At 23.4% G+C, this 24,778-nt stretch overlaps 2 protein-coding genes across 4 annotated transcripts; one reads left to right on the forward strand and one right to left on the reverse strand.

Annotated features, from left to right (window-relative positions):
• Positions 1-1,205: 1,205 nt before the first annotated feature.
• Positions 1,206-5,800, reverse strand: LOC122498147 (ATM interactor). Of its 2 annotated transcripts, none has more exons than XM_043605758.1 (3): positions 5,509-5,800; positions 4,346-4,557; positions 1,206-2,498 (listed from the first exon to the last, which is right to left on the reverse strand). In XM_043605758.1, the coding sequence occupies exons 1-3, from the start codon at positions 5,782-5,784 to the stop codon at positions 1,460-1,462; spliced, it is 1,527 nt and encodes a 508-aa protein (XP_043461693.1). In that variant the 5' UTR covers positions 5,785-5,800; the 3' UTR covers positions 1,206-1,459. The 2 variants fall into 2 exon arrangements, with proteins under 2 accessions (XP_043461693.1, XP_043461692.1); XM_043605757.1 differs by having other exon boundaries at positions 1,206-2,501.
• A 221-nt stretch (positions 5,801-6,021) lies between these two features.
• Positions 6,022-23,963, forward strand: LOC122498146 (calcium-transporting ATPase type 2C member 1). 2 transcript variants are annotated; one of them, XM_043605755.1, is made up of 16 exons: positions 6,022-6,156; positions 7,416-7,625; positions 10,826-10,915; positions 10,997-11,094; positions 11,436-11,694; positions 14,161-14,497; positions 14,667-14,860; positions 16,936-17,130; positions 17,719-17,875; positions 18,072-18,242; positions 18,488-18,803; positions 19,034-19,219; positions 22,183-22,330; positions 22,470-22,565; positions 22,646-22,787; positions 23,112-23,963. In XM_043605755.1, exons 2-16 carry the CDS (start codon positions 7,446-7,448, stop codon positions 23,243-23,245), a joined length of 2,703 nt encoding a protein of 900 aa, XP_043461690.1. In that variant the 5' UTR covers positions 6,022-6,156; positions 7,416-7,445; the 3' UTR covers positions 23,246-23,963. The 2 variants fall into 2 exon arrangements, with proteins under 2 accessions (XP_043461690.1, XP_043461689.1); XM_043605754.1 differs by lacking the exon at positions 6,022-6,156 and adding an exon at positions 6,809-7,238.
• Positions 23,964-24,778: the final 815 nt, after the last annotated feature.

Genomic DNA, 24,778 nt, shown 5'->3' on the forward strand with positions numbered 1-24,778 from the left:
TTTCCATAGTTTGTTCTTAAGTTATTTTTAAGTAATTCTTGAAGATAATAGTTTTTCAATTTTGAAAAATTTACAAACAATTAGAATTTGGTAAAATTTTTTTAAAATAATTGAATTATTGAAAAATATAAATAAAAATGATCAAATTTTTTAAGAACTTTAATTATAACCAGGACCATGATTTCTCAAAAATTTTAATAAGTCCAAATAGTAAATTTCCATAAATTTTTATTTATATTGTTCAAAGATAATTGAATCTTAAAAAAAACTAATTAATTTTTAGATGAATTTTAATTAAAAATTTTAAACATAATTGTTCCCTCCAAAATGTTAAAAATAATTCTAAAATGTTATTATTTTTAAATATATTTGAATTTTTGGAAATATATAATTGAAAATACGGAAAATATTGAATTTAAAAAAAGTAAATGCTAATTTTCATTAATTTTCATTTTTAAATTTACCTTTAAAAGATTTTTCATCAAAAATGTTTGCTATTTCAATTATTTTCAAAATTTGTAATTACAATTCTTCAAAAATTTATTTTTAAAAATTGTAAATAAATACTTGAAATAAATAAATTATTTTCAATTAAATTTTACAAAATTTCAATTATTCAAAAAGATTTTTATTTTAGATATATTTGAAATATTTAATTATGTTAAAAAATGATTCAAAAACAATTTTTTGAAAGATTCGTTTATAGTTATTTTTCACATTATAAAAATCAAAATAATTTGAACTCAATTATTTTTTAAAAATCTTGTAAAAATTCTCCGAGAAAATTCAATTATTTTGAATAATAATTGAATTTCGCACAGTTCAATTATTTAAAAAACTTTAAAATTCAATGTTTTTAAGAATTTATTTCAATATTCTTAAAAATAATGAATTTTTTTTAAAATAATTTTTACTGATAATTTTGAAAATAATTTAATTTTAAGAAGAATTTCTTTTATGTTTTAAAAATAATCGAGTTTATTACTAATTATAATTAACAATGTTCCTATTAAATTATATTAAAATTGTTCAGAGAGAATTAAATTCTTTTAAACAACAATTTTTTGAAAGATTTGTTTATAGTTATTTTTCACATTATAAAAATCAAAATAATTTGCACTTTTTTTTTTTATTAAAAATTTTTGTATATTTTTGCAATGTTTTTGGAAGAAAAGTTGAAAAAAGGCGCAAATTTTGAAAATAAGTCGAAAAAAATCTCAATTTTCTTAATTTCCGTGACAAACATTTTTTTCCTCACATTTCCCTGATTTTACTGCCAAAAATTTTGTTTCCCTGCCATTTCCCTGACATGTGGCAGAAATTTCACTGATTCTTTCCCTTAATAAAATAATAATATCACTGTAAAACGAGCAAACAAAAAACTCATTTCACTCAAAGTTAAATAATCTTTCTCTCTGTAAATAATGAATAAAAAATAAAAAATTCCCTCTGATTGAAATTAATCTAATTCCTCCAGCATCGAAAGTATATCAGTCTGAGTTTCCATGTGATTCGTTTGAATACTCAGCCAAGAGCGACAATCGTGATTCGAGTCCTCGCAGCCAGATTCACAGAAGAAATTTCTCGTCTGTGTTTCCGTTGACACTGTCGTATCGACGAAATGCGACCACGCTGTTTGCGTTTGAATATTCGACAATACCAAATCGGAGGGCAAAATTTCATCGCAAGTTTGAGTGCAAGAATTATTGTAAAGTTGAAGTGGTTCAATGTGAAAACTTTCAGTGGTTTGTGTCTCATTGCTAAAAGTTCGTGACAGAGAGTCCGAGTCGAACAATGATTGACAATAACCGGCTTCCGTTTGCGTTTCAATGCTACTGAATCTATCGGCGAAATCTTCTGTGAGAATTGAATCAACTTGAGTTATTTTATTAGTCTCCGAGAATGAATATTCATTCCCAATGTTTGCATTGTCCTCGCAAAATGTGTCATTTAAATCGCCAAATGGACTCTTCTCGGGACTCGTCTGCGTTCCAAGGGTACTTTTGTCCTCCCACAATTCGGGCAGAGCTACATCGTGACGAAGTGGAAGGGGACTGCTGGGAAAGAGACTGTTGTCCGTCAATCGCACGTCCTTCTTAATAATCAGTCCCGGTGATTTAATTTCCACTTTTTTATCCACTTGAGAAGGACTTTTAACCATCTTCTTTGTAATCGAACTCGACGTTTGTGTTTCTTTGGTATTTTGGAGATTCTCCTTCCTTTGAATTTGATTTGTTTGCGTTTCCTGGGTCACTTCACTTTTACTTTTTGTAACTTGGGAGCTATCGTCTATTTGAGATTCAATTGTTGTGTCGGTTTGCACGGCAATATTGTGAGTGAGCTTTTGTAGAATTCCGATTGCTATTAAAACACCTTTGGTTACAAATTTGCCATTCTCCTTTTGAACAACTATTGTTGAATTCGACAATTGTTTACTGCTCTGCAATCGAGGAATCCGAACTGAATTGATTCCTGCTTTACTCTTTGCCGTTGATAGTCTGCTGGAAAAACATTGCAATAGTTTAATATTTTTTGGTTAAATGTTTGAAAATAAATAAGTAATAACTAAAATACAAATTACAAAATTTTTTATTTCTACTTTTGAATAACTTAAGTTATAAAGTTAAAAAATTCAATTATTTAAAATTTTAAAATTTGTTGCAGGAATTCAATTATTTTCATAAATAAAAAGATTCTTTACATTATTTCAATTATTTAAAAAAAAATTTGAAAAAATCCATTGCAAGAATTCAATTATTTTTTCATAAATAATAATATTATTCACGGGGTTTCAATTATTTTTAATACAATTTTAAATAAATTTCTCGGAAAATGAAATTATGTTCAAAATTTTTTTGCAAGAATTAAATTAGGTACATTTCACAAACAATGAAATTCTTTGCTGAAATTCAAAAATTTTCAAAATTTACTATTTTAATAAAAGTTCTCAAAAGAATTTAATTATTTAAATAAATTGTAATAAAATTCGTTAAAGGAATTCAATTATTTTTACAACTAATAACATTTTTCACATGAATTCAATTATTTAAAAAAAAAATTGATAAAATTCGTTGTAAGAATTCCATTATTTTCAAAATATATAACATTTTTTGCAAGATTTTAATTACATTTCACGAATATAATGAAATTTTTCGTTGAAATTAAAATATGTTCAAAATTTACTATTTTAATAAAAATTCTCAATAGAATTCAATTATTTAAAAAAAAAATTTCATAAAATTCGTTGCAGGAATTCAATTGAGGCCTTGGATCCAATAACTCGCCCGATGCTTGGAGGAACGCGCAACTGCCAGTCAGTGAGCAGTGAGGGCCTCTGGGCCACTCACTGCTACCCGACTGGTATTAGCGCGTGCCTTCGAGCGTCGGGCGAGTTATTGGATCCAAGGCCTCAATTATTATCTAAAATTTTAACTGATATTTATTTTTAAATCAATTTTTATTGGAAAATTCTACGAGAATTCAATTATTTAAATACAAAAATAAATAATTTATTGAATAAATGAATGTTTCTCGAAATTGAATTATCATCAAGAATTTTATCAACAAAATTGAATTTTTTCGATGAATTTTAATAAAATTTTCAAGAATAATGAAATATTTCGAGGAATTCAGTTAAAATTGTATTAAAAATAATTGAAATTCTATGAAGAGTTTTATTATTTATTAAAAAATAATTGAATTTTTCTTAAAAATGTTATTATTTATGAAAATAACTGAATTATTGCGAAGAAATTTATAAAAAATTTGTAAATAGTTGAATTCCTGTAAAATTTTTATTATTTATGAAAATAATTTAATGTTTGCTTAGAATTTTATCAACATTTTTTTTTAAATAATTGAATTCTTTTGAAAAATTTTATTAAAATAGTAGATATTGAAAATAATTGAATTTCTCCGAAGAATTTTATTATTTATGAAAATATTTTAATTATTGAGAAGAAATGTCTTATTTATGAAAATAATTGAATTATTGTGAAGGATTTTACAATTCATAAAAATAATAATTGAATTATTTCGAAGAATTTTATCTGAATTTTTGAAAATAATTGAAGTTTTTGAAGGAATTTTATTAAAAATTTTAAAAATAATGATTTTTTAAAAAGAATCTCATCAAAATTGTTGATATAATTGAATTTTTATTAAAACTCTGGAAAATAATTGAATTTAAATAATATTTTTAAAAAATAATTGTATTCTTTCGAGAAATTTAATTAAAATTATATTGAAAATAATAGTGATAAAACAGTTGAACGATTTTTATGAAATTATCAACCATTTCCCAGTTTATATAAAACCCTCGTGTATTAATAAAAAAATATTTTACCTGTTTTTTCTATATTTTTGATCGACTTCGTGTAAATTACGTTTGGCATGAGTAAGAAGCGCTTCATAGGAATTGTAAAACTTTTGGCACACTTTGCATTCGAAACGTATTCCACAAACTTTAACATGTGCCTCTTTTGCAGCTTCTGTTGAAAAACTCTTGGGACACAAAGTGCAAGGATACTTTCTTTCGGCGTGAATTTTCAAATAGTGCTGTAAAAATGTTGCAAAAATTATTAAAAATTATTATTATTGAAATAATTAATTAAACACCATAAAAATTTTATCAAATTTTTTTATGTTACAAGACAGAGAAACATGTTAGAAAAAATTGAAATTATTTCATTATTTTTATTTTTTTAATAATTAATTATTAAAATTTTTACTCAATCTTCATTTTTATTGACCTAAATTTCAATTTATTCAAATTTTAATCGTTTCTACTATTTAATTAGATATTAATTTGAAATACATATTTCAAATTCTAATCTTAATGCGTTTCAAATTCAACTGTATCAAAATATAATTCATTGAATTTACAATCAAATAAAATTATTAACAATGCAAAATTCTAATGATTAAAAGCTTTTTGTTCATTGTAGAAGATTTTAATATTTGAAACTTTATCGAAATATCAAATTAAAATTAATTTCAATTCATTGTAAATTAAATCACAACTTCAAACTGAAGCCAATTTTGATTTCAAATTAATTAATTAATTAATTAAAACTCTATAAACTCTAATTAGGAAAAAAATAATTGAAATTAATTAATATTTTAATAAATATCAAACCTTCTGAATATTAATAATTTCTATAATTTACAATGTATTAGGTAATCTTTCTAAAATTCAATTATTTTCAACAATTTTCAAAAAATTCTTAAAACTAATTTTTAAATTATTTTTGAAAAATAAGTTTCTAAATTATACCTAGATATAATCTTCTAAAAACAATAAATTGAAATTTGAAAAAATAATTAAATCAAATTTCAAGCACTTGAAATATTGTAATTTTAAAGTTAATATTATTTATATTTTCTAAATCTGTCAGGGTACTGACAGGGCAATTGATAAAATCAGAAGCGAAAATGAAATTTAGTAAAATTGATTCGATTTATAAATTAAATTAAAAGATTAAATTTCTTACGAAAATAGATTCTAACCTGTTTCAAATACCTCTTCTGTGTGAAAAATCTATTACAATTAATAGCATAAATACAATTATTCACTGGACAGTGGTATTGAACGTTCTTTTCCGTCTCATCATTGGCCTTTAATTTATATTTTTTGTCATGAATTTTAAAATTATGCATTCGATAGCGTGCTAAATTTTTGAATCTCATATCACATTCCTCACAGCGAATGTCATTTAAAACAACACTCAAATCCTCAGCAGGTGGGCACACTTTTTTCACTAAATTTTCCTCCGCTTGTTCCATGATTTCTTTTACACGGCGCACGCATTAATTAACAAAACAAAAACGAGGAAAGAAAAACTGAATATCAATCGGAATTGTCAGTTGTCACTTGTCACTAATTAAATATTTAACAAGTCTGCACATTTTCAGCCGCGAATCGCGATTGCAAAATTTATCCATCGGACACTATTGGGCGTGAAAAATAAACATGTCAACACATGTGCTTGCATGCGTAAATTCAGTAAATTTCAGAAAAACTCCAGGAAAATTACTGCCGAGTTCCAGCTGATAACGGGAAAACGAGGAGCTTTAACCCTAAAGTTGCGCCTAAAGTTGCAGTTCTGAAATGATGGCGATGGCGATATAAAGTGACACGAAAATATTAAACTTCTGGTATGTTATTATTTAATTGATTCATATTTTCATAGACGAGGAGAAATAATCTATTCATGCTTTTTTATTTTTCTTCGCCTAAAACTAATTTACTTATTCAATTAATTGTTAATTCCTTATGGATTTCACTTTTCTGCTTGATTCGAAATACAAAGTTATAGGTTATGTTCGAACCCAATTTCGTGTCTTGTGTCTTTTCTTGACAAAAAAAGGCAAAAGAATACAAAAAACGGGGTAATATCTCAAAAAAAGTGTTTTAATAAACCCAACTTATTTGTTTCTATCCAATTTTTCTTATATTTATAACTATTTTTCTTGTTTCTCCCTTTGTTTATGACACATCGACTAACCTAACCTTCCTTTACTTCTGACAGGCGGTAATTTAAATTTTTGCTTAATATATTTAAAAAATTTCTACAATAAAATTAACCAAATTGACTATTTTTCGAGTGGAAATAAAAAAAAAATTTCTCGAACCGATTTAGTGCGGGGTATATTTTCTATTTAGAATAATTTTAGTGATGTATTTTGAAAAGAGAAAAGAGCTGACCGAGCTTGACTTACATGCGATCATGTGGATATGTATATACATATATATACATTGTGTATATATGTGTATGAAATTATATATTTATAATACAATTGTTATGTAGGTTTCATACACGTAATTGAATATCTGTCAGTCGCGTTGTGCATTGTTTAAAGTTTCGACGATGATAAAAATTGTTTATGAAAGAAGAGTAGGGCATATAATGTGATGAGAATTATGAAATAAAACAGTGTTGCATCTGACTTTATTTGTACGTGTTCGCAAAAAAAAAAAAAAAACGGTTCTCTTGACAGTAAGAAGTAAAAAAGAAGAAGAAGAATAAGAATTTGTAGCCAATTGATTCGATCTTTATTCTATAAACTCTCCGGCCTTGTTATGCTTTCAACTGTAGATTTACGATATTCTGTTCTTCGTTACAAGTACAATGTATTATTCTCATCGTTTATGTGCTAGAATATCATTATGAATTCAGGAAGTGCATAACCATTGTGTTATTATATTTTGGAGAGAAAATACAAAAATAATGTCTTCTGTGAGTGAATATTTTATAGTTACAAAAAAAGAGTATTTTTATTTCTAAATTGTAGAGAAATTGGATTTTGATACGAAATTTGTTTATTAATGTTAGAAATTTATAGATATATTTGTTTATTTATTTATTTACTTATTTTTGTGTTACATGTTTATTTGTTTGTTTTTTTGGTTTCAGAAAAGTGAAGAACCCCTTGGGGAAGAGATTATGTGGCTGACAACAGCCGAAGCAGCGAGTCTTGGTGCTGAAGAAGTCGCTGCTCGATTGCACGTTGATTCGAGAACAGGACTTTGGTGGCAGGAGGCAGATCAGAGAAAGCAATTAGCTGGTTTTAATGAATTATGTCTCAAAGAAGAGGAGCCGACGTGGAAAAAATACGTCGAGCAGGTAACGAGAAACAAACAACAAAATTGTCACAAAAATTTCAATTTCTTTTCCATTGACTTTTCCCTGTTTACCAGACAAAATTTCCCTGACTTTTTCCCAGACCCTAAAGAATATTCTGATTCACTCTAAAAATGATTAGATACTCAAAAAAAATTTTCTATTACATTTATTTATACGAATTTCTTCAAAAGTAAAATTTTTGGAAAACATCAATAACTTCTTTTTTAAATAAATATTTAATTATTATTATTTTTCCACAGGAATTACGATTTTCGTAAATTTTAAATTTAAACCTTTTTCAAATTCAACAAATTATAATAATTAAAAATGACCGAGTTGTAAAATCATTATTTTATATTGTAAGAATATTGTTACTGTAACTTCTTCAAAATTAATTTGAAACCCTATCAAAATTCAATTATTTATAAAAATTCATCCGATAAACGTCGGTGAAGTTCAAAATGTTTGTGATTAACTATCGAAAGAAACAAATATTTTTCTTGACAATAGCAATAAAATTTGTTGCTTACAAATATTTTTTTTTGTAAATTATTTACCAAGGAACTAAAAAACATTTTTTATACAAAAATTTATATATATTTTAATTAAAAAATATTTCCCCCCTAAATCGTTGATTATAAACGTTGTGAACTTCACCAATATTTCGATAATGCTTTTAATATTCAATTATTAACTAAAATTTTCTAAAATTTATTTAAATTCTAAAATAGTCTAAAATTTATTTAAAAATTTAAATAAATTTTTATTAGAAAATTTTACAAAAAAAAATTTATTTATTTTTTTTTGTGTTTTTTTGATACTTTCTCGAATTTAATTATTTAAATACAAAAATAAATATAACAAAATTTTTCTTAAAATTAAATTTCTATAAAGAATTTTATCAACAAATTTTTAAATAATTGAATATTCTTTTAACGAATTTTATTAAAATATTTTAGAATAATTACATTTTTTGAGGAATTCGATTAAAATTGTATTAAAAATTTTATTAAAATTCGTCAAAAGAATTTTATTATCTATGAAAATAATGGAATTATTGCAAAGAAATTTATAAAAAATTTGTAAATAATTGAATTCTTGAAAAAATTAAGATCTTGAAAAATTTTTATTATTAATGAAAATTATAAACTTTTTTTTAAAAAATTAAATTCTGTTGACGAATTTTAATAAAATTTTTAAGAATAAATACTTTTTTCGACAAATCGATTAAAATTGTATTAAAATTAATTGAATTATTGGGAAGGAAATTCATTTAAATTTTGTAAATAATTGAATTCCAGTGAAATTTTTATTATTTTTGAAAATAATTAAATGCTTGCGTAGAATATTGACAAATATTTTTTTTAAATAATCGAATTCTTTTGGAAATATTTATTAAAATAATAGATATTGAAAATCATTGAATTGAGGAAAATATTAGAAAATAAATTGAATTTCGCAGAATTTTATTATTTTTAAAAATAATTGATATTTTGACGAGAATTTTAATAATTATGAAAAGAATTGAATTATGGCAAAGAAATTTATAAAAAAAATTGTAAATAATTAAATTCCTGTGAAATTTTTATTATTTTTTAAAATAATTAAATGTTTGCGTAGAATTTTATAAAAAAATTTTTTAAATAATTGAATTCTTTTGGAAAATTTTGATTAAATTAGATATTAAAAATCGTTGAATTATGATGAAGGAAAGTTTTTGAAAATAATTGAAATTTTGCCAGAAATTTGATTAAAAATTTTGAAAATAATTGAAATTTTGCCAAAAATTTTATTGAAAGTTTTGAAAATAATTGAATTTTGAAGAATTTTATTATTTTCAAAGATAATTGAAATTTTAACAAGAAATTGTTGAAATTTTTTATCACAATTGATTTTCTGCAATTATTTGTAACTTTTCCAAAATTCAAATTTTTTTTGTGTGTTTCTAACTAAAATTCTTCTATAAATTCATTAATTTTAATAATAAATCAAAAATGTATATTAAAAAATATAACTAATTTCAGAAGAATTTGAATTATTACAATTTTTTAAAAATCAAAGTTTTTTAACATTTCCAATTAAATTCATTCAAAATTGAAATTTTCTAAAATTTTAAATTAAAACCTTTTGAAATTCAATTATTTAAATAAAAATTGAAAACGCAACTCTTAAAATTCAATTAATTTTGAAATATTGAAGTAAAATTATTCATTAAATAATTTATAAGTAATAATTTTATGATAGTTTTTCAATAATTAAGTTATGCAAAAAGAAATTATTGGCAGAAATAGAAAAAATTCAAGGTTTTGTATTAGAAATCGTAGTAATCTCATAGTTTATGACGCAAACAAAGAAGACACTAAAATTCAGTATTTTCTTATGAATTCTAAAAATTTAATTTTTTCCAATACTTTTAATAAAAATCCCTTACTTTTCCCTGATTTCTCTAACCAATTCTATTTTCCCTGACTTTTCCCTGACCTGTCGCAATCCTGAATTAATTTTCTTTTTTTATTATTTTTTCATTTTTCATTATTTTTTTCCTTTTTTAGAAAAGTTCTCAAGGTAAGTTTGTCAAAATAGTTCATTTTAAAAATTTTTGAATTTTCTATTCATTTTTAAGTTTTTTAAAATTCTCATTGATTGTCCGTTCATATTACAATTGCTCCCATTTAATGTTCGAGAAAATAATGAGGTCATAAATACAAACGTTTTTCTATCATAAACAAGGCCATTCATGTAAATTAAAAAATTTGATTTGAGAGAAGAATGAAAATTCGTGAAGTGGGCCACGGATTTTCCAAGGTTTGCAATTTCTAAAAATAAAGTACTAATTGAGAGACAAACAGTCACGAAATTTTGTTTAAAAATATCCATTTGTTTATTTTTTATAAACAATTTAATTTTAATATAACCTTTTTTTAACTTTTATATCTCGAAACTGGAAAATTCGTGGCCCAGTTTACGAATTTTCACTCAATCAGAACTATTAATAATTAATAGTTAAAAATTCTATTAATACTTGTTTTCTTCGGTAAATGAAAATTTTTGTTATTCAAATAAAAAAAAAATAATTTTTTAAATTTCTTTGTTCGTTTATAAATAAATATTCTTTTAATTAACTTTTGAGGAGAAAATAAATGAATGCTTTTCCAAGAACTTTAAATAAAAAGGCTTATAAATGTTTCTTTTTGTTACAGTTTAAAAATCCTCTTATTTTATTATTACTGGGTTCTGCAGTTGTTAGTGTTTGTATGAGGCAATTAGATGATGCTGTCAGCATAACAGTGGTAAGTAAAGATCGATTTAAAAATTTAATATTTACGATTCGAAAATCGTAAATCACAGTCTATAGCATTAATTGTTTCTAGGCCATAATCATAGTAGTGACTGTTGCTTTTGTGCAAGAATATCGTTCGGAGAAATCACTAGAAGAATTAAGTAAACTCGTGCCTCCAACATGTCACTGGTAATTATTCAAAATAATACAACAACAACAAAAAAATACTTTTTATAAACACTTTAATAACCTTTTTTTAAATTTCCTTTATGTAAAACAAATATAATAAATAGATTTATATAATTAAATTAAATAAATAAAAAATTTACATAATTCAAAAAATTACAAATAAATGATATCATTACTAAAAACTTTTGAAAATAATTTAATTTTTTAAAAGAATTTTTTTTTTTTTAAATACTAAAAAATAATCAATGTTTTGATGAAGAATTTCAATTAAAAATATGGAAATACATAAAAAAAATAAAATAAAAAGTTTTATTAATTTAAGATGTTAATTTTTCTTTCAGCCTCAGAGAGGGTCGACTAGAAACATTTTTAGCGCGGAATTTAGTTCCTGGCGACGTTGTTTATTTAAACATTGGCGACAGAGTCCCGGCCGATATTCGATTATTTGAAGCAATAGATTTAGCTATTGACGAAAGCAGTTTCACTGGAGAAACGGAGCCTGCACAAAAATCAACGGCGCCATTGCTCAAGACAGATGAGCACTCTTCGAAAGGGAATATTGCGTTTATGGGAACTCTTGTGCGATGTGGTCACGGAAAGGCAAGAACTGCATTTTTATTTAAGAAAAATTAAATTTACAAAATTTCTATAAAGGTACTTTCTGACAAAGGATTTCAAAAAAAATCTTCGATTTTTCTTTTTTGCTTAAGAAAAACTCAATTACTCTCCTAAAACATTTTTTAAGAAATATGAAAAAGAAAAAAAGTTTGTACTTAAAAACACATTTTTCTCGAAAACCCATTTTTCAAAAGGGGGATAAACTTTTCTCGAAATTTACTAAACCGATTTTAAAAAACCAAAAAAAGAACTTTTCCAAAAATTATTTTAAAAAATAGATTTAAAAATGAATTTTGATTAAAAACACTTAAAAAAAATTGAATTTTGGAGAAGTTACAAATAATTGCAGAAATTGAATTATTTTCAAAAGTAATAATTAATTCTTCGCAGACATTCAATTACGTTCAAAAATTAAAAAAAAATTCCCGTATAAATTTCAATTATCTTTAAAAATAATAAAATTCTTTTCCGAAATTCAATTATTTTCAAACCTTTTAATGAAATTCTTGGAAAACTTCAATTATTTTCAAAAGTTCTCCTGTATTTAATGACTTTCAATATCTATTTTAATAAAATTTTTCTAAAGAATTCAATTATATAATTTAATTACTTTCTTAAATAATAAAATTCTTTTTTTGGTTTTAAGGAATTCAATTATTTTCTCAAGTAATAAAACTCATCGCAGAATTTCAATTATTATTTTTTAATTTTAATCGAATTTTTCGAAAAATGTAATTAATTCAATTATTTAAATATTTCTTCATAAAATTCTTTATTGGAATTCCATTTTGCGAGACATTCAATTATTCAATAAATTATTTATTTTTGTATTTAAATAATTGAATTCTGGTAGAATTTTCTAATAAAAATTGATTTTCATTGCATAAAAATGAATTTCAGTTAAAATTTTAGATAATAATCGAATATTAAAAGCATTAAAGCGTGAATTTTTAGAAATAATTGAATTTTGAAGAGGTTTGAAATTAAAATCTTTGAAAATTTGAAACTTGAATTTCATTTTTCAAATCAATTTTTATTAGAAACTTCTACGAGAATTTAATTATTTAAATATAAAAGTAAATAATAATTTATTTCAATAATTTAATGTTTCTCAAAATTCAATTTTTATATAGAATTTTATCAAGAAATTTTTAAATAATTGAATTCTTTTGACGAATTTTAATAAAATTTTTAAAAAATAATTGCATTTTTCTTGGAATTTGATTAAAATTGTTTAAAAATAATTGAAATTCTGCGATGAGATTTATTATTTTTTTTTTAAATAATTGAATTCCTAAAAAGAATTTTATAATTATTTATGAAAATAATTGAATTATTGCGAAGAAATTTATAAAAGATTTGTAAATAATTGAATTTCTATGAGATTTTTATTATTTATAAAAATAACTGAACTCTTTCCAAGAATTTTATTAAAATTTTTGAAAATAATTGAATTTTGGAGAAGAATTTTATTATTTTTAAAGATAACTGAAATTTTGATGAGATTTTTAAAAAAATTTTGAACATAATTGAATTTCTACGAAGAATTTTGTTACTTTTGAAAATAATTGAAATTCTCGAATCATTTGTAATTTCGATAAAAATTGTATTAAAATAATTGAATTATTTATTTTTAATTTTGCAAGACATTCAATTATTTAATAAATTATCTATTTTCGTATTTAAATAATTGAATTCTGTTAGAAGTTTCGAATTAAAATTGATTTAAAAATTAATTTTAGTTAAAATTTTAGATAATAATTGAATATTAAAAGCATTATAGAACTAATTTTTAGAAAGTATTGAATTTTGAAATGATTTCAAATTAAAATCTTTGTAAACCTGAATTTTTCATACTTTTATCTAACAATTCTGTGGAATTAAGTTTTTTGAAAAAGTTTAATTGAATTTTTTTTTGAAATTATTTAAAGTTTTTATTTTCTAATATATATTTAATTGAAGAATTGTCGAATAAATAGAAATTTTGTAAAATTGAATTGTAAACAAATGGATTTGAAAATTCTGAAATAACTTTTTCAAAAATTATTAATAATAATTGATTTAAAGAAGAATTTTAGTTAAAAATTCTAGAAAATAATAATTGAATTAAAATGATTAAAATAATTTTGAAGAAGTTACAATAACAATATTCTGATATTATAAAATAATGATTTTGTCACTCGGTCATCTTTATTTATTGTAAAACATGAAGAAATCGATGACTCCGAGTCGAAGATTCGGAGTGAACGATATATTCATGTTTTATTAATAATATTCTTCTAAGTTGTTAAATTTCTAAAAACGTTTAAATTTGATATTTTTGAAAATCTTAATTCCTATGGAAATTTTTATGATAGCAGCAGAAAAAACATGATATTAAATTATAGTTTTGTTACTAAATCTTGTAAATGTGAATAATTATTAAAGTAAATGGATGATTTTTTTCAGGGCATAGTCATAAATACAGGAGAAAAAAGTGAATTTGGTTGCGTTTTTAAAATGATGCAAGCTGAAGACGCTCCAAAGACGCCGCTGCAGAAGAGTATGGATATTTTGGGAGCCCAACTATCATTTTACTCGTTCTTCATTATCGGTATTATTATGCTCCTGGGATGGGTGCAAGGCAAGGCGATTCTTGAAATGTTTACAATTAGCGTTAGTTTGGCAGTCGCCGCTATTCCCGAGGGTCTCCCAATTGTCGTCACTGTTACACTTGCCCTCGGAGTCATGCGAATGGCAAAAAGAAAAGCGATCGTTAAAAAATTACCCACCGTCGAAGCTTTGGGTAAGTTCGCAAATTTAAATTCATTTCTACGATTTCTGCTGTCTCCAGTTTATTGTAAACTTATTTCGAATTAGCTACGAATTCAAATTTTTTTTCTAAATTGATTAAAAATTGTGACTTCTAAAATTAATAGATAATTATCAATAATGATGATAATATTTGAATTCAGGTTGCGTGAATGTGATTTGCTCCGACAAAACTGGGACTCTAACGAAAAACGAAATGACCGCTACAATACTCATTACATCGGAAGGTTACGTCGCGGATGTGAGTGGAACTGGTTATAATAATGAGGGAGAATTACGCATTCGAAAATGTGATAATGCCGAATTAGCACGAACTGCCATAAATAATATGCTTGAGGTAAATATGGTTAAATTTATTTCAAAAACGAATAATTTTAGAAAATATTTTTTTGACCCAATCTCAACTTTCTAGTTATAAAATTGAAGCTGAAATTCGCAACATTTTTAAAAAAAGAAAAATTAGAAAGACATTTTTTTCAAGTTAATTTATCTACAATTTTGATGTACCTAAATTATTAAGGACATAATTTTTTCTTAAGACTGATAGCTATAAATAATCAAAAGTTGAAGCCAAAATAAAAAATAACGATAAGAAAGAAAAACGAAGACATTCAGACAAAGATTCGTTTAATGTTACTCCAACGTTTCGAAATCCACAGATTTCTTCTTCAGGGAGTCAATAATTAGTTTTCGTTTTTAAAAATTTGCATAGTCAAGATTAAGCACTTATCATTTAAAGAAAATTAAACAAATTTATTCAAATGAATTTATGCAATAGCTAAAATAATTTCATCTCCGAAGCCTTTTTTACATGATTGCAAAAAAAAACTTCTATAAGAAAATAAAGTTTTTATGAAATTTTTTTAAACTCTTAAAAATTTGTTTGAATTAATTGTCAGAAAGTACAATGTTTTTTCTATCATTATAAGAATATTCTTACCGTAATTTCTTCAAAATTATTTTTATCATTTCAATTAAATTATTATTTTCTAGAATTTTTAACTAAAATTCTTCTTTAAATCTCAATTATTTTTTAATAATTTTTGGAAAAGTTCTTTGACAATTTTCAAATCCATTTGTTTACAATTCATTTTTACAAAATTTCAATTAGGTATTCTAAAAATTCTTCAATTAAGTTAAAAATTAAAAATAATTTACAAAAAAATGCAATATTAAACTTTTTTCAAAAAAGAATTAATTCTACATAATTGTTAGTTAAAAATATAAAAAATTCAAATTTTCAAAGATTTTAATTTGAAACTTTTTCAAAATTTAGTTATTTCTAAAAATTCACGCTATAATGCTTTTAATTTTAAATAATTTAAAAAAAAAATTTTTATTAATAATTGAATTTTTTTTGATGAATTTTAATAAAATTTTTAAGAATAATTGCATTTTTCGAGGAATTTGATTAAAATTGTATTAAAAAAATTGAAAATTCTGCGATGAATTTTATTATTTTTTATGAAAATAATTGAATTCCTAAAAAGTTTTATTATTATTTTTGAAAATAATTGAATGTCTGTAAAAAAATGTTATTATTTATGAAAATAATTGAATTACTGCAAAGAAATTTATAAAAAAAATTGTAAGTAAATAATTAAATTTTAGAGAAGAATTTTATTATTTATAAAGATAATTGAAATTTTTATGAGAATTTAAAAAAAAGTTTTGAATATAATTGAATTTCTGCAATCATTTTTAACTTTTCTGAAATTCAATTTTTTTAAATGTTTTTAACTAAACTTCTTTTAATAAATTTTATTTTAATTTTATAAAAATTATATCCATTATTTTTAATAATTAATTAAATTGTATATATATTCAAAAATTTAATTAATTTCAGAAGAATTTGAATTTCTTAAAATTTTTCAAAAATCTGAGTTATTTAAATTTTTTAATTTAATTCACTCAAAATTGAAATTTTCTAAAATTTCAAGAAGTTCATCTATTTATATGAAAATTATAAACGCAACTCATTCAATTCATTTTAAAATATTTGATTAAAATTTGTCGTTAAAAATAATTTATAAGTAATAATTTTATGATAGTTCTTCAAGAATTAAGTTATTTGAAAAGTCTCCATCAATTTTTTTTTTAATTGAAAGGTGAATTCATAAGAAATCCAAATTAGTTAATAAAATTTTTTTCAGAGAAGAGTAAATAAACAAAAAATTATTTAATTTTTTTATTTAAAAATTAAAATTTTTTTTTAAAAAAATTTTTGGGAAAGAAGTCTCTTATATATAGAACTATAATCCCACGAAGTATCGCGAATTTCGGTTCACCCTTTGTAAATCGTGTTATTTCTGACTTGAAATGCCCGAAAATTGAATTAAATATTATAATATTTCACATTTGATATTTGTACTGTGTTCTCGATTCTAAAAGTATTTTTATGCTTCTTTTCAGGTCGGTTGTGTTTGCAACAATGCCATCATACAAAATGATACTTTACTCGGTCAACCGACGGAAGGTGCTTTATTATCAGTTGCCATGAAGCATGGATTGTATGGAGTAGCCGAGAAATTTCTGCGACTCCAAGAATATCCATTTTCATCAGAACAAAAAATGATGGCCGTTAAATGCTCCCCTAAATATGGAGAAGTAATTCCGTATTAAATTTTTATTATTACTTTTTTTCACATTTTTTCGTTTCACTTTTCCGTTTGCCTTTCTATTTTCTTACTATTCTTTTATTTTAGTTTAACTATTTATTTTTATTTACCTTCTTCTTATTTAATTAATTATTTATTATTTATTTTTTTATTTATTTATTTTTTCATTTATTTATTTTTTTAAATTCTTTTGAGGCGATTTTAGAATATTGGCGTCAATACTTTCATCAGTTTATAAGTTAGAAAAATTATTGACTCCAAGATTTTTAAATTGCCATAAATATAAATTTTTTATTAAGACGAATAATTAGATTTCATTTTTCACTTATGCTAATCATGAAATTAAATTTCATATTTTGTTATAATTCAAAATATGACGTGAAACATTGACCCAATTTGGAAAAGTAATTAGTAATATGTCAATAGAATCAAACAATATTAAAACTTTAGTTGTAAATTTTACTTGGTAAACTTTTATTTCACTAATTGTTTGGACAATTGCAAAAACTTTTACTTGGCGATTTAATTACTGTTCATATGTCAAAAATTCACTAATTTATTATAATACTTTTTTTAGAACAGAAATGAAGTTTTCTTTGTGAAGGGAGCCTTGGAGAAAATTCTACCACAGTGTACAAAATACTCTGCAAATGGACAATTGTATCAGTTGAATCAAAAGAAAGATCAGGAGCTTCTTGCCGAGGCTTATGAAATAGGACAACAGGGCTTACGAGGTATTTGAGAATTAAAAAAAAAATAATTGCTTCTTTTAAAAATTAGCAGATGACTTGAGGGTATAAATAATAATTGAGCCATTAAGTCAGTTAATGTAAATTTTTGTTTTTCAAATCATCCTCAATTTCAATCATTTCAAACTTTAATTTAAGGAAAAATCGGGAGACTCACTTTTTTATTGTCAATTTTTCTTAGTTATTGGATTGGCTCGTGGATCGTCACTTCAAGATCTCGTTTACGTGGGAATGGTTGGCATTTGTGATCCACCTCGACCCCATGTTCGTGAAGCCATCACAACTTTAATGAACAGTGGAGTCGCAGTCAAAATGGTTACAGGAGATGCTAAAGAAACAGCTTGTGCCATAGGTAAATTTAATGTTTTTTCCTTTTTTTTGGAAAATTCGTAAAAATATTGTTTCAATTGGCAAACAAACATTGTTTCAAATGTCAATTCTAACGAATTGCCATTTGCAATTTGTAAAAATTACATTTGCCCGAAACAATATTTTTACTTACAATGGAAATTCCGTCGATATTTCGTTCCTTATAATAGATTTAGAAAATAATTATAATATAAAAAGTATTTGAAATATTATTCTTCTTCTTTGCAGCTAATATGATTGGTATAGACACATTGCACAAAAAAGTAATGTCAGGCAATGAAATTGATACCATATCAGAACGTCAATTAGAGGATGTGATCGACACTGTGAGTGTTTTTTATCGGGTCACTCCGAAACATAAATTGTGCATTGTTAAGGCTTTGCAAAAGGGAGGAAACATCGTCGGAATGACGGGAGACGGAGTGAATGATGGCGTTGCTTTGAAGAAAGCCGACGTTGGAATTGCCATGGGAAAAAATGGAACGGATGTTTGTAAAGAAGCAGCGGACATGATTCTCGTTGATGATGATTTTCAAACAATTATGTGAGTTTTACTTTTATTTTTTCTGTTTCTATACCAAATTTTTTAAATATTTTTCTTAAAAATCAAGTGTCAACTATTTTTGATCTTCTTATCTTGTTAATTTTGTAAATTCTGTTATTTAAATTTAATTTCTCAATGAAATATTAATTTGCTCTTCTATAATAAATAGTTGTGTAAGATGACTGAAATATACTCCTGCAGATGTTTGAAAAAATAAATTTTTGTTACAGTGGCGCCATCGAGGAAGGCAAGGGGATTTTTTACAATATTCGAAACTTTGTGAGATTTCAACTCAGCACCAGTATAGCAGCTTTATCGTTAATTGCTCTCGCGACTCTAATGGGTATTCCAAATCCTTTGAATGCGATGCAAATTCTTTGGATTAATATTATTATGGATGGTCCTCCAGCTCAGAGGTAATAATTTTCATTTAATTTATTATCCCATTGAACATTTTAAATAAAACTTTTTTATTCCTACCGCAAGAAATTGAATAAGAAACCGCAGTCAAGTTGACGCCATATTGGTTCCGCCATATTGGATTTTTAAAGTCTATCCCCTATTTCCCTAAAAGTACCCTTTTTCAATTTTCGCTCCTAAACGTGTACCCTATTTTGAAAATTCCCCCTTAATTTCCCCTATTTTTTTCTTTTATCTTTTAATGATGAATTCACACCAAATTTAGCAAAGTGCCGTTGAAAATTTCAATTAGAAAATTTTGTTTTTAAAATTATTTTCATAAATATTTTTTAATTCGTCGCAGGAAATCAATTATTTTCAATAATTTTTAAATAATTCTGCAAAAGAATTCAATTATCTTGATGACCAACAAAATTCTCACCATAAAATCAATTATTTTAAGGATTTTTAATGAAATTCTTTTCCAAAAATCAATTATTTTGATAAATATCAATCAATCAAATTTTAATTAAATTCTTCGCAAAATTTCAATTATTTAAACAAAATTTAATAAAATACTTTGCAGGAATTCAATTATTTTTATAAATAGCAAAATTTTTCTCCTAAAATTCAATTATTTTGGAAAATTTAAATAGAATTCTTTGCAACATTTCAATTATTTAAAAAGTTTTTCGCTATTTAATGTTTTTAAATATTTACTATTTTCATAAAATTTATCAACAGATTTAATTATAGAAAAAACTTGTTGATACAATTCTACGAAAAGATTCAATTATTTTCATAAATAGATAATAAAATTTTAATTATGAATTCAATTATTTTCATCGTAGAATTTCAAATATTTTTAAATACAATTTTAAATAAATTCCTTGAAAAATGCAATTATTATTAAAAATTTTATTAAAACTTGAGGAAAGAATTCAATTTTAATAAACATTCAATTATTCAATAAAACAAGAAAATTCGTTACAATAATTCAAATATTTTCATAAATATTTTTTAATTCGTCGCCGAAAATCAATTATTTTCCATAATTTTTAAATAATTCTGCAAAGGAATTCAATTATCTTGATAACCAACAAAATTCTTCCCATAAAATCAATTATTCTAAGGATTTTTAATTAAATTCTTTTCCAAAATTCAATTATTTTGATAAATATCAAAATTCTTCTCAAGAATTCAATTATTGTCAAAAATTTTAATTAAATTCTTGGCAAAATTTCAATTATTTAAACCAAATTTCAATTCAATTATTTTTATAAATAGCAAAATTTTTCTCCAAAAATTCAATTATTTTCAAAAATTTAAATAAAATTTATTGCAAAATTTCAATTATTTTTAAAAGATATTCGCAATTCAATGTTTTTAAATATTCACTATTTTCATAAAATTTTTCAACAGATTTAATTATAGAGAAAACTTGTTGATACAATTCTACGAAAAGATTCAATTATTTTCATAAATAATAAAATTTCATTTACAAATTCAATTATTTTTATCACAGAATTTCAAATATTTTCAATAAAATTTTAAATAAATTCCTTGAAAAATGCAATTATTATTAAAAATTTTATTGAAACTTGAGGAAAGAATTCAATTTTAAGAAACATTCAATTATTCAATAAAACAATAAAATTCGTTGCAATAATTCAAATATTTTCATAAATAACATTTAATTCGTCGCAGAAAATCAATTATTTTAAAAATTTGTTAAGTTGTAATTTTGCAAAAGAATTCAATTAGCTTGATAAACAATAAAATCGCATAAATTCTTCAATAAAATCAATTATTCCAAGGAATTTTAATAAAATTCTTTTCCAAAATTCAATTATTTTGATAAATATCAAAATTCATCGCAAGAATTCAATTCTTTTGAAAAGTAATAAAATACTTTGCAGAAATTAAATTATTTTCAAAATTTTTTAAAAATTCTCGTCAAGAATTAAATTATTTTTATAAATAGATAGGGAAATAATTCTTCTCAAGCATTAAATTATTGTCAAAAATTTTTTAAAAATTTTTCTCAAGAAGTAAATTATTTTTAAAAATTTTAGTAAAATTCTTCTCATGAATTCAGTTGTTTTCAAAAATTATTATTTAAATTTTTCTCAGGAATTCAATGATTTTAAAAAAAATTTAATAAAATTCTTAAAAAAGTTTTCAATTATTTTCGAAAAATTGTTATAAAATTCTTCGATATAATAAATTTCATTTAAATTTTAATTAAATTCCTTAAAATAAATTAAATATTTCCAAATTAATTCCAAATATTTTTCGTACTTTTAACTAACAATTCTGTAGAATTAATTTTTTTTTTGAAAAAGTTTAATTGAATAGTAATTGATGTTATTGATTTAAAGTAGAATTTTAGTTCAAAATTCTAGAAAATGTTAATTGAATTGAAATGATACAAATAATTTTTGAAAAAATTTCAGTAAAAATATTCTTATAATAATAAAATAATGATTTTGTCAGTTGGTCATCTTTATGTTTTATAATAATATTCTTATGAGTTGTTGAATTTCAAAAAGGTTTGAATTTAAATTTTTTGAAAAATTGTAATTCCTACGGAAAAATAATAATTTGATTAAATATTTATTTAAAAAAGAAGTTATTGATGTTTTCGAATAATTTTACTTTTGAAGAAATTTGTAAATAAATTTAATAAAACATTTTTTTGAGTATCTAATAATTTTGAGAGTGAATCAGAATATTCTTTAGGGTCAGGGAAAAAGTCAAAGTTGTGTTTGGAAATCAGGGAAAAATAAAGTTAAATTTTTGTGGCAATCCTGTATAAATAAATTATATTTTTATCTTTTTTTAACCAATTTTTAAGGTCCCCTAAAAATGTCCCCTATTTTTTAATTTACAGTCTCCTATTTTCCCTAAAATATTTTTTAGGGGCACTGTGAACCTTATGTAATAACATGTTATTTACATTTTTTACTTTATTTTCCAGCTTGGGTGTCGAGCCTGTTGATAAGGACGTTCTAAATCAGAAACCCCGAAACGTGAAGGAACCAATGATCACAAAAGGTCTTGTTGTCAATGTATTATTATCGGCCACAATTATAATCATTGGCACTCTTTGGGTCTATAATAGAGAGGTAAAATATATTCCGTAACATTTTATTTATTTGATTCAAAAAGAAAAATAGAGAAAAGAAATTTATTCCAAAAAGAAAAAGAGTAGTAAAGGGTTTTTAATGTTTTAATGTTTTAAATAATAATTTCTTGAATTTTTAGATGACATCGGATGGAATCACGGCTCGTGATACAACAATGACATTTACATGTTTCGTATTCTTTGACATGTTTAATGCCCTGAGTTGTCGTTCTCAGGTAAGAGTGTACAATATTAATTAAAATTCTTCCTTTCTTGCGAATAAAATATAACATGAGAATTATTTTGATTTTTTCAGACCAAGTCAGTATTTACAATTGGCTTCTTTAGTAACAAAATGTTTCTAGTGGCCGTGACTCTTTCGGTGGTAGGACAATTGTTAGTCATTTATTTTCCACCTCTTCAAAGAGTATTTCAAACAGAAGCTCTCACGACAAAAGGTATAATTCATTCACTGTATTAGTTAAAATTCAGACCACATTTTATAAATTTTTTTTCATACTTTTTTGGGACAGGAAAATTTTGACTAAAAATAAATTTAAATATTTTCGAAATTTCCAATTATTTGTTTGCTTTTAAAAATTATTTTGAAATATAATTGTATTTTTGAAGAATTCTAATTGAAAATTTGAAAAATTTTATGGAAATTTAATTTAAATATCTTCATTTTGATTTAAATTCAGTAATTAAAAAAAGTTTGAATAGACCGAACTGCAAAGTCTAAGAAAACAAAAAAACTAATAAAAAATTGTTCGATTTTTCAGATATTATATTTTTGGTGTCATTGACGTCGAGCGTTTTTATCATTAATGAAATAAAGAAATTATTCGAGCGGCAGATCAGTCGACGTCGCAGTGGAGCAAAGCAGTTCAATAAATTTGGTATGGACTTTGTATGACATTTAAAACGCTCCAAAACCGAACCAGTCAAAATTCGCGTACAGTGAAAAGACTACAAGACGGGGAGCTCTATATCAGTATTTTGAAAAAACAATTGACATTCTTTATTTTCAACATTAAACTCTCAAGAATAACATTCCAGATCGTTCTCAAGCAACGAAAAACTCGAAAAAAAGAAAACAAAACCAAAACCAAACTAAACAAAAAAAAAGGAAACAAAACTGATTTATATACGAATTTTGCACTATTTTCATAAAATTTTCCTATACAATAATAACAATTCACTTCTTGCCGCATTCACGGAGGGAAGTAAAATGGCAATTTTTCGAACATTTTTCTCTCTGAATAGAAGTAGTTTTTAAATCACTGCGACGCACGAAAAATTTGATTCGTTAAATTTTGCACTGTGCTTGCATTTTTCTATAGTGTCATTTTTATTGTTCATACTATGGATGACCAAATGTTTTACATTTTACACTATATTATATATATATATATTGTGATAGTCACGAAAACTTGCATCTCGTTGGATTCAAAATGAAAATCATTCGTTACTGCAAATGGAAATATGTTTACATTTTCCCTACTTTTGTCAAATATCGAAAAAAAAATATTTTTTCTAAGTTAAGATTATATTTACTAATTATACAATTTTTACAAGCTTTTAAAATATTGTCACTTTTTAATTTTTAAATCAATTTAATAGTAAATTTTTACACTCACTTTTTTTAATTTTTACACTCTAGAAATAAGTTATTAAGTAAAATTTTATTTTTATTAAACTGATTTTAAATTTGTTTAAATCGTTTAAATAATAAGAATAATTAATTATTAATATTAAAGTTTTTTTTATTTATATTGAAATAAATAAATAACAAATAGATGTAAATAAATATATTTTGTTTTGCTGTAACGAATGGTAAATTTTCATTCATCCCATCGAACTGTGTTTAACGTGATAATTATAAGGAAACAAATTAATGCATTTGATTATTTTTAAAATAGGAATCAAAGTAATAATTTCAGTCATGTACAGTCAATTTTTGTGCTTTGGCAATGTTTAATGTTTATCTATAATCCTACAAAAAAAAAACTGATCGATATTGTTAAAAGTACAGTGTTGGGCAAAATTTTCGGGGATATTTTTTTACTTTTTTTTCTTATTAAAATAATGTCCCCCGTATTAATACAGTTGCATTCTAGAAATTATATCTTGTTTTATAAATATAACTTTTAAACTATAAAATTTAGCTATTTTTTAACAAAATCAAGTTTTCAGTCTCTAAATTGTTTAAACAAAAATAAACAATTTTTTTTCTTTTCACTTTGGTGAATAATGTTTCTTTGATGATTTTATATATTAATTTTTTAAAGCAATAAATGTAAATATTATATTTACTATTTTGAGGAAAAAAAATGTTTTTTTTTCAATATTTATAAGTAAAAAGAATTATAAAGCAATCTTGCCATTGGGAAAAATTGTTTTAAAAAAAATATCGTCATTTAATTCCGTTAATTTGGAAAATTAGACG

This window comes from Leptopilina heterotoma, unplaced genomic scaffold (genome assembly GCF_015476425.1).
Source record: "Leptopilina heterotoma isolate Lh14 unplaced genomic scaffold, ASM1547642v1 Lhet_142, whole genome shotgun sequence".
NCBI classification, from domain to species: domain Eukaryota; kingdom Metazoa; phylum Arthropoda; class Insecta; order Hymenoptera; family Figitidae; genus Leptopilina; species Leptopilina heterotoma.

Excerpts from the sequence above, each read along its gene's own strand:
- LOC122498147 (XM_043605757.1), bottom strand. The coding sequence starts at position 5,784 with ATGGAACAAGCGGAGGAAAATTTAGTGAAAAAAGTGTGCCCACCTGCT. Across the intron at positions 4,558-5,508 it reads AGAAGAGGTATTTGAAACAG|CACTATTTGAAAATTCACGC; the intron begins GTTAGAATCTAT and ends ACATTTTTACAG. Across the intron at positions 2,502-4,345 it reads CAAAAATATAGAAAAAACAG|CAGACTATCAACGGCAAAGA; the intron begins GTAAAATATTTT and ends ATGTTTTTCCAG.
- LOC122498146 (XM_043605754.1), top strand. Across the intron at positions 14,861-16,935 it reads CCATAAATAATATGCTTGAG|GTCGGTTGTGTTTGCAACAA; the intron begins GTAAATATGGTT and ends GCTTCTTTTCAG. Across the intron at positions 22,331-22,469 it reads TTTGGGTCTATAATAGAGAG|ATGACATCGGATGGAATCAC; the intron begins GTAAAATATATT and ends TTGAATTTTTAG.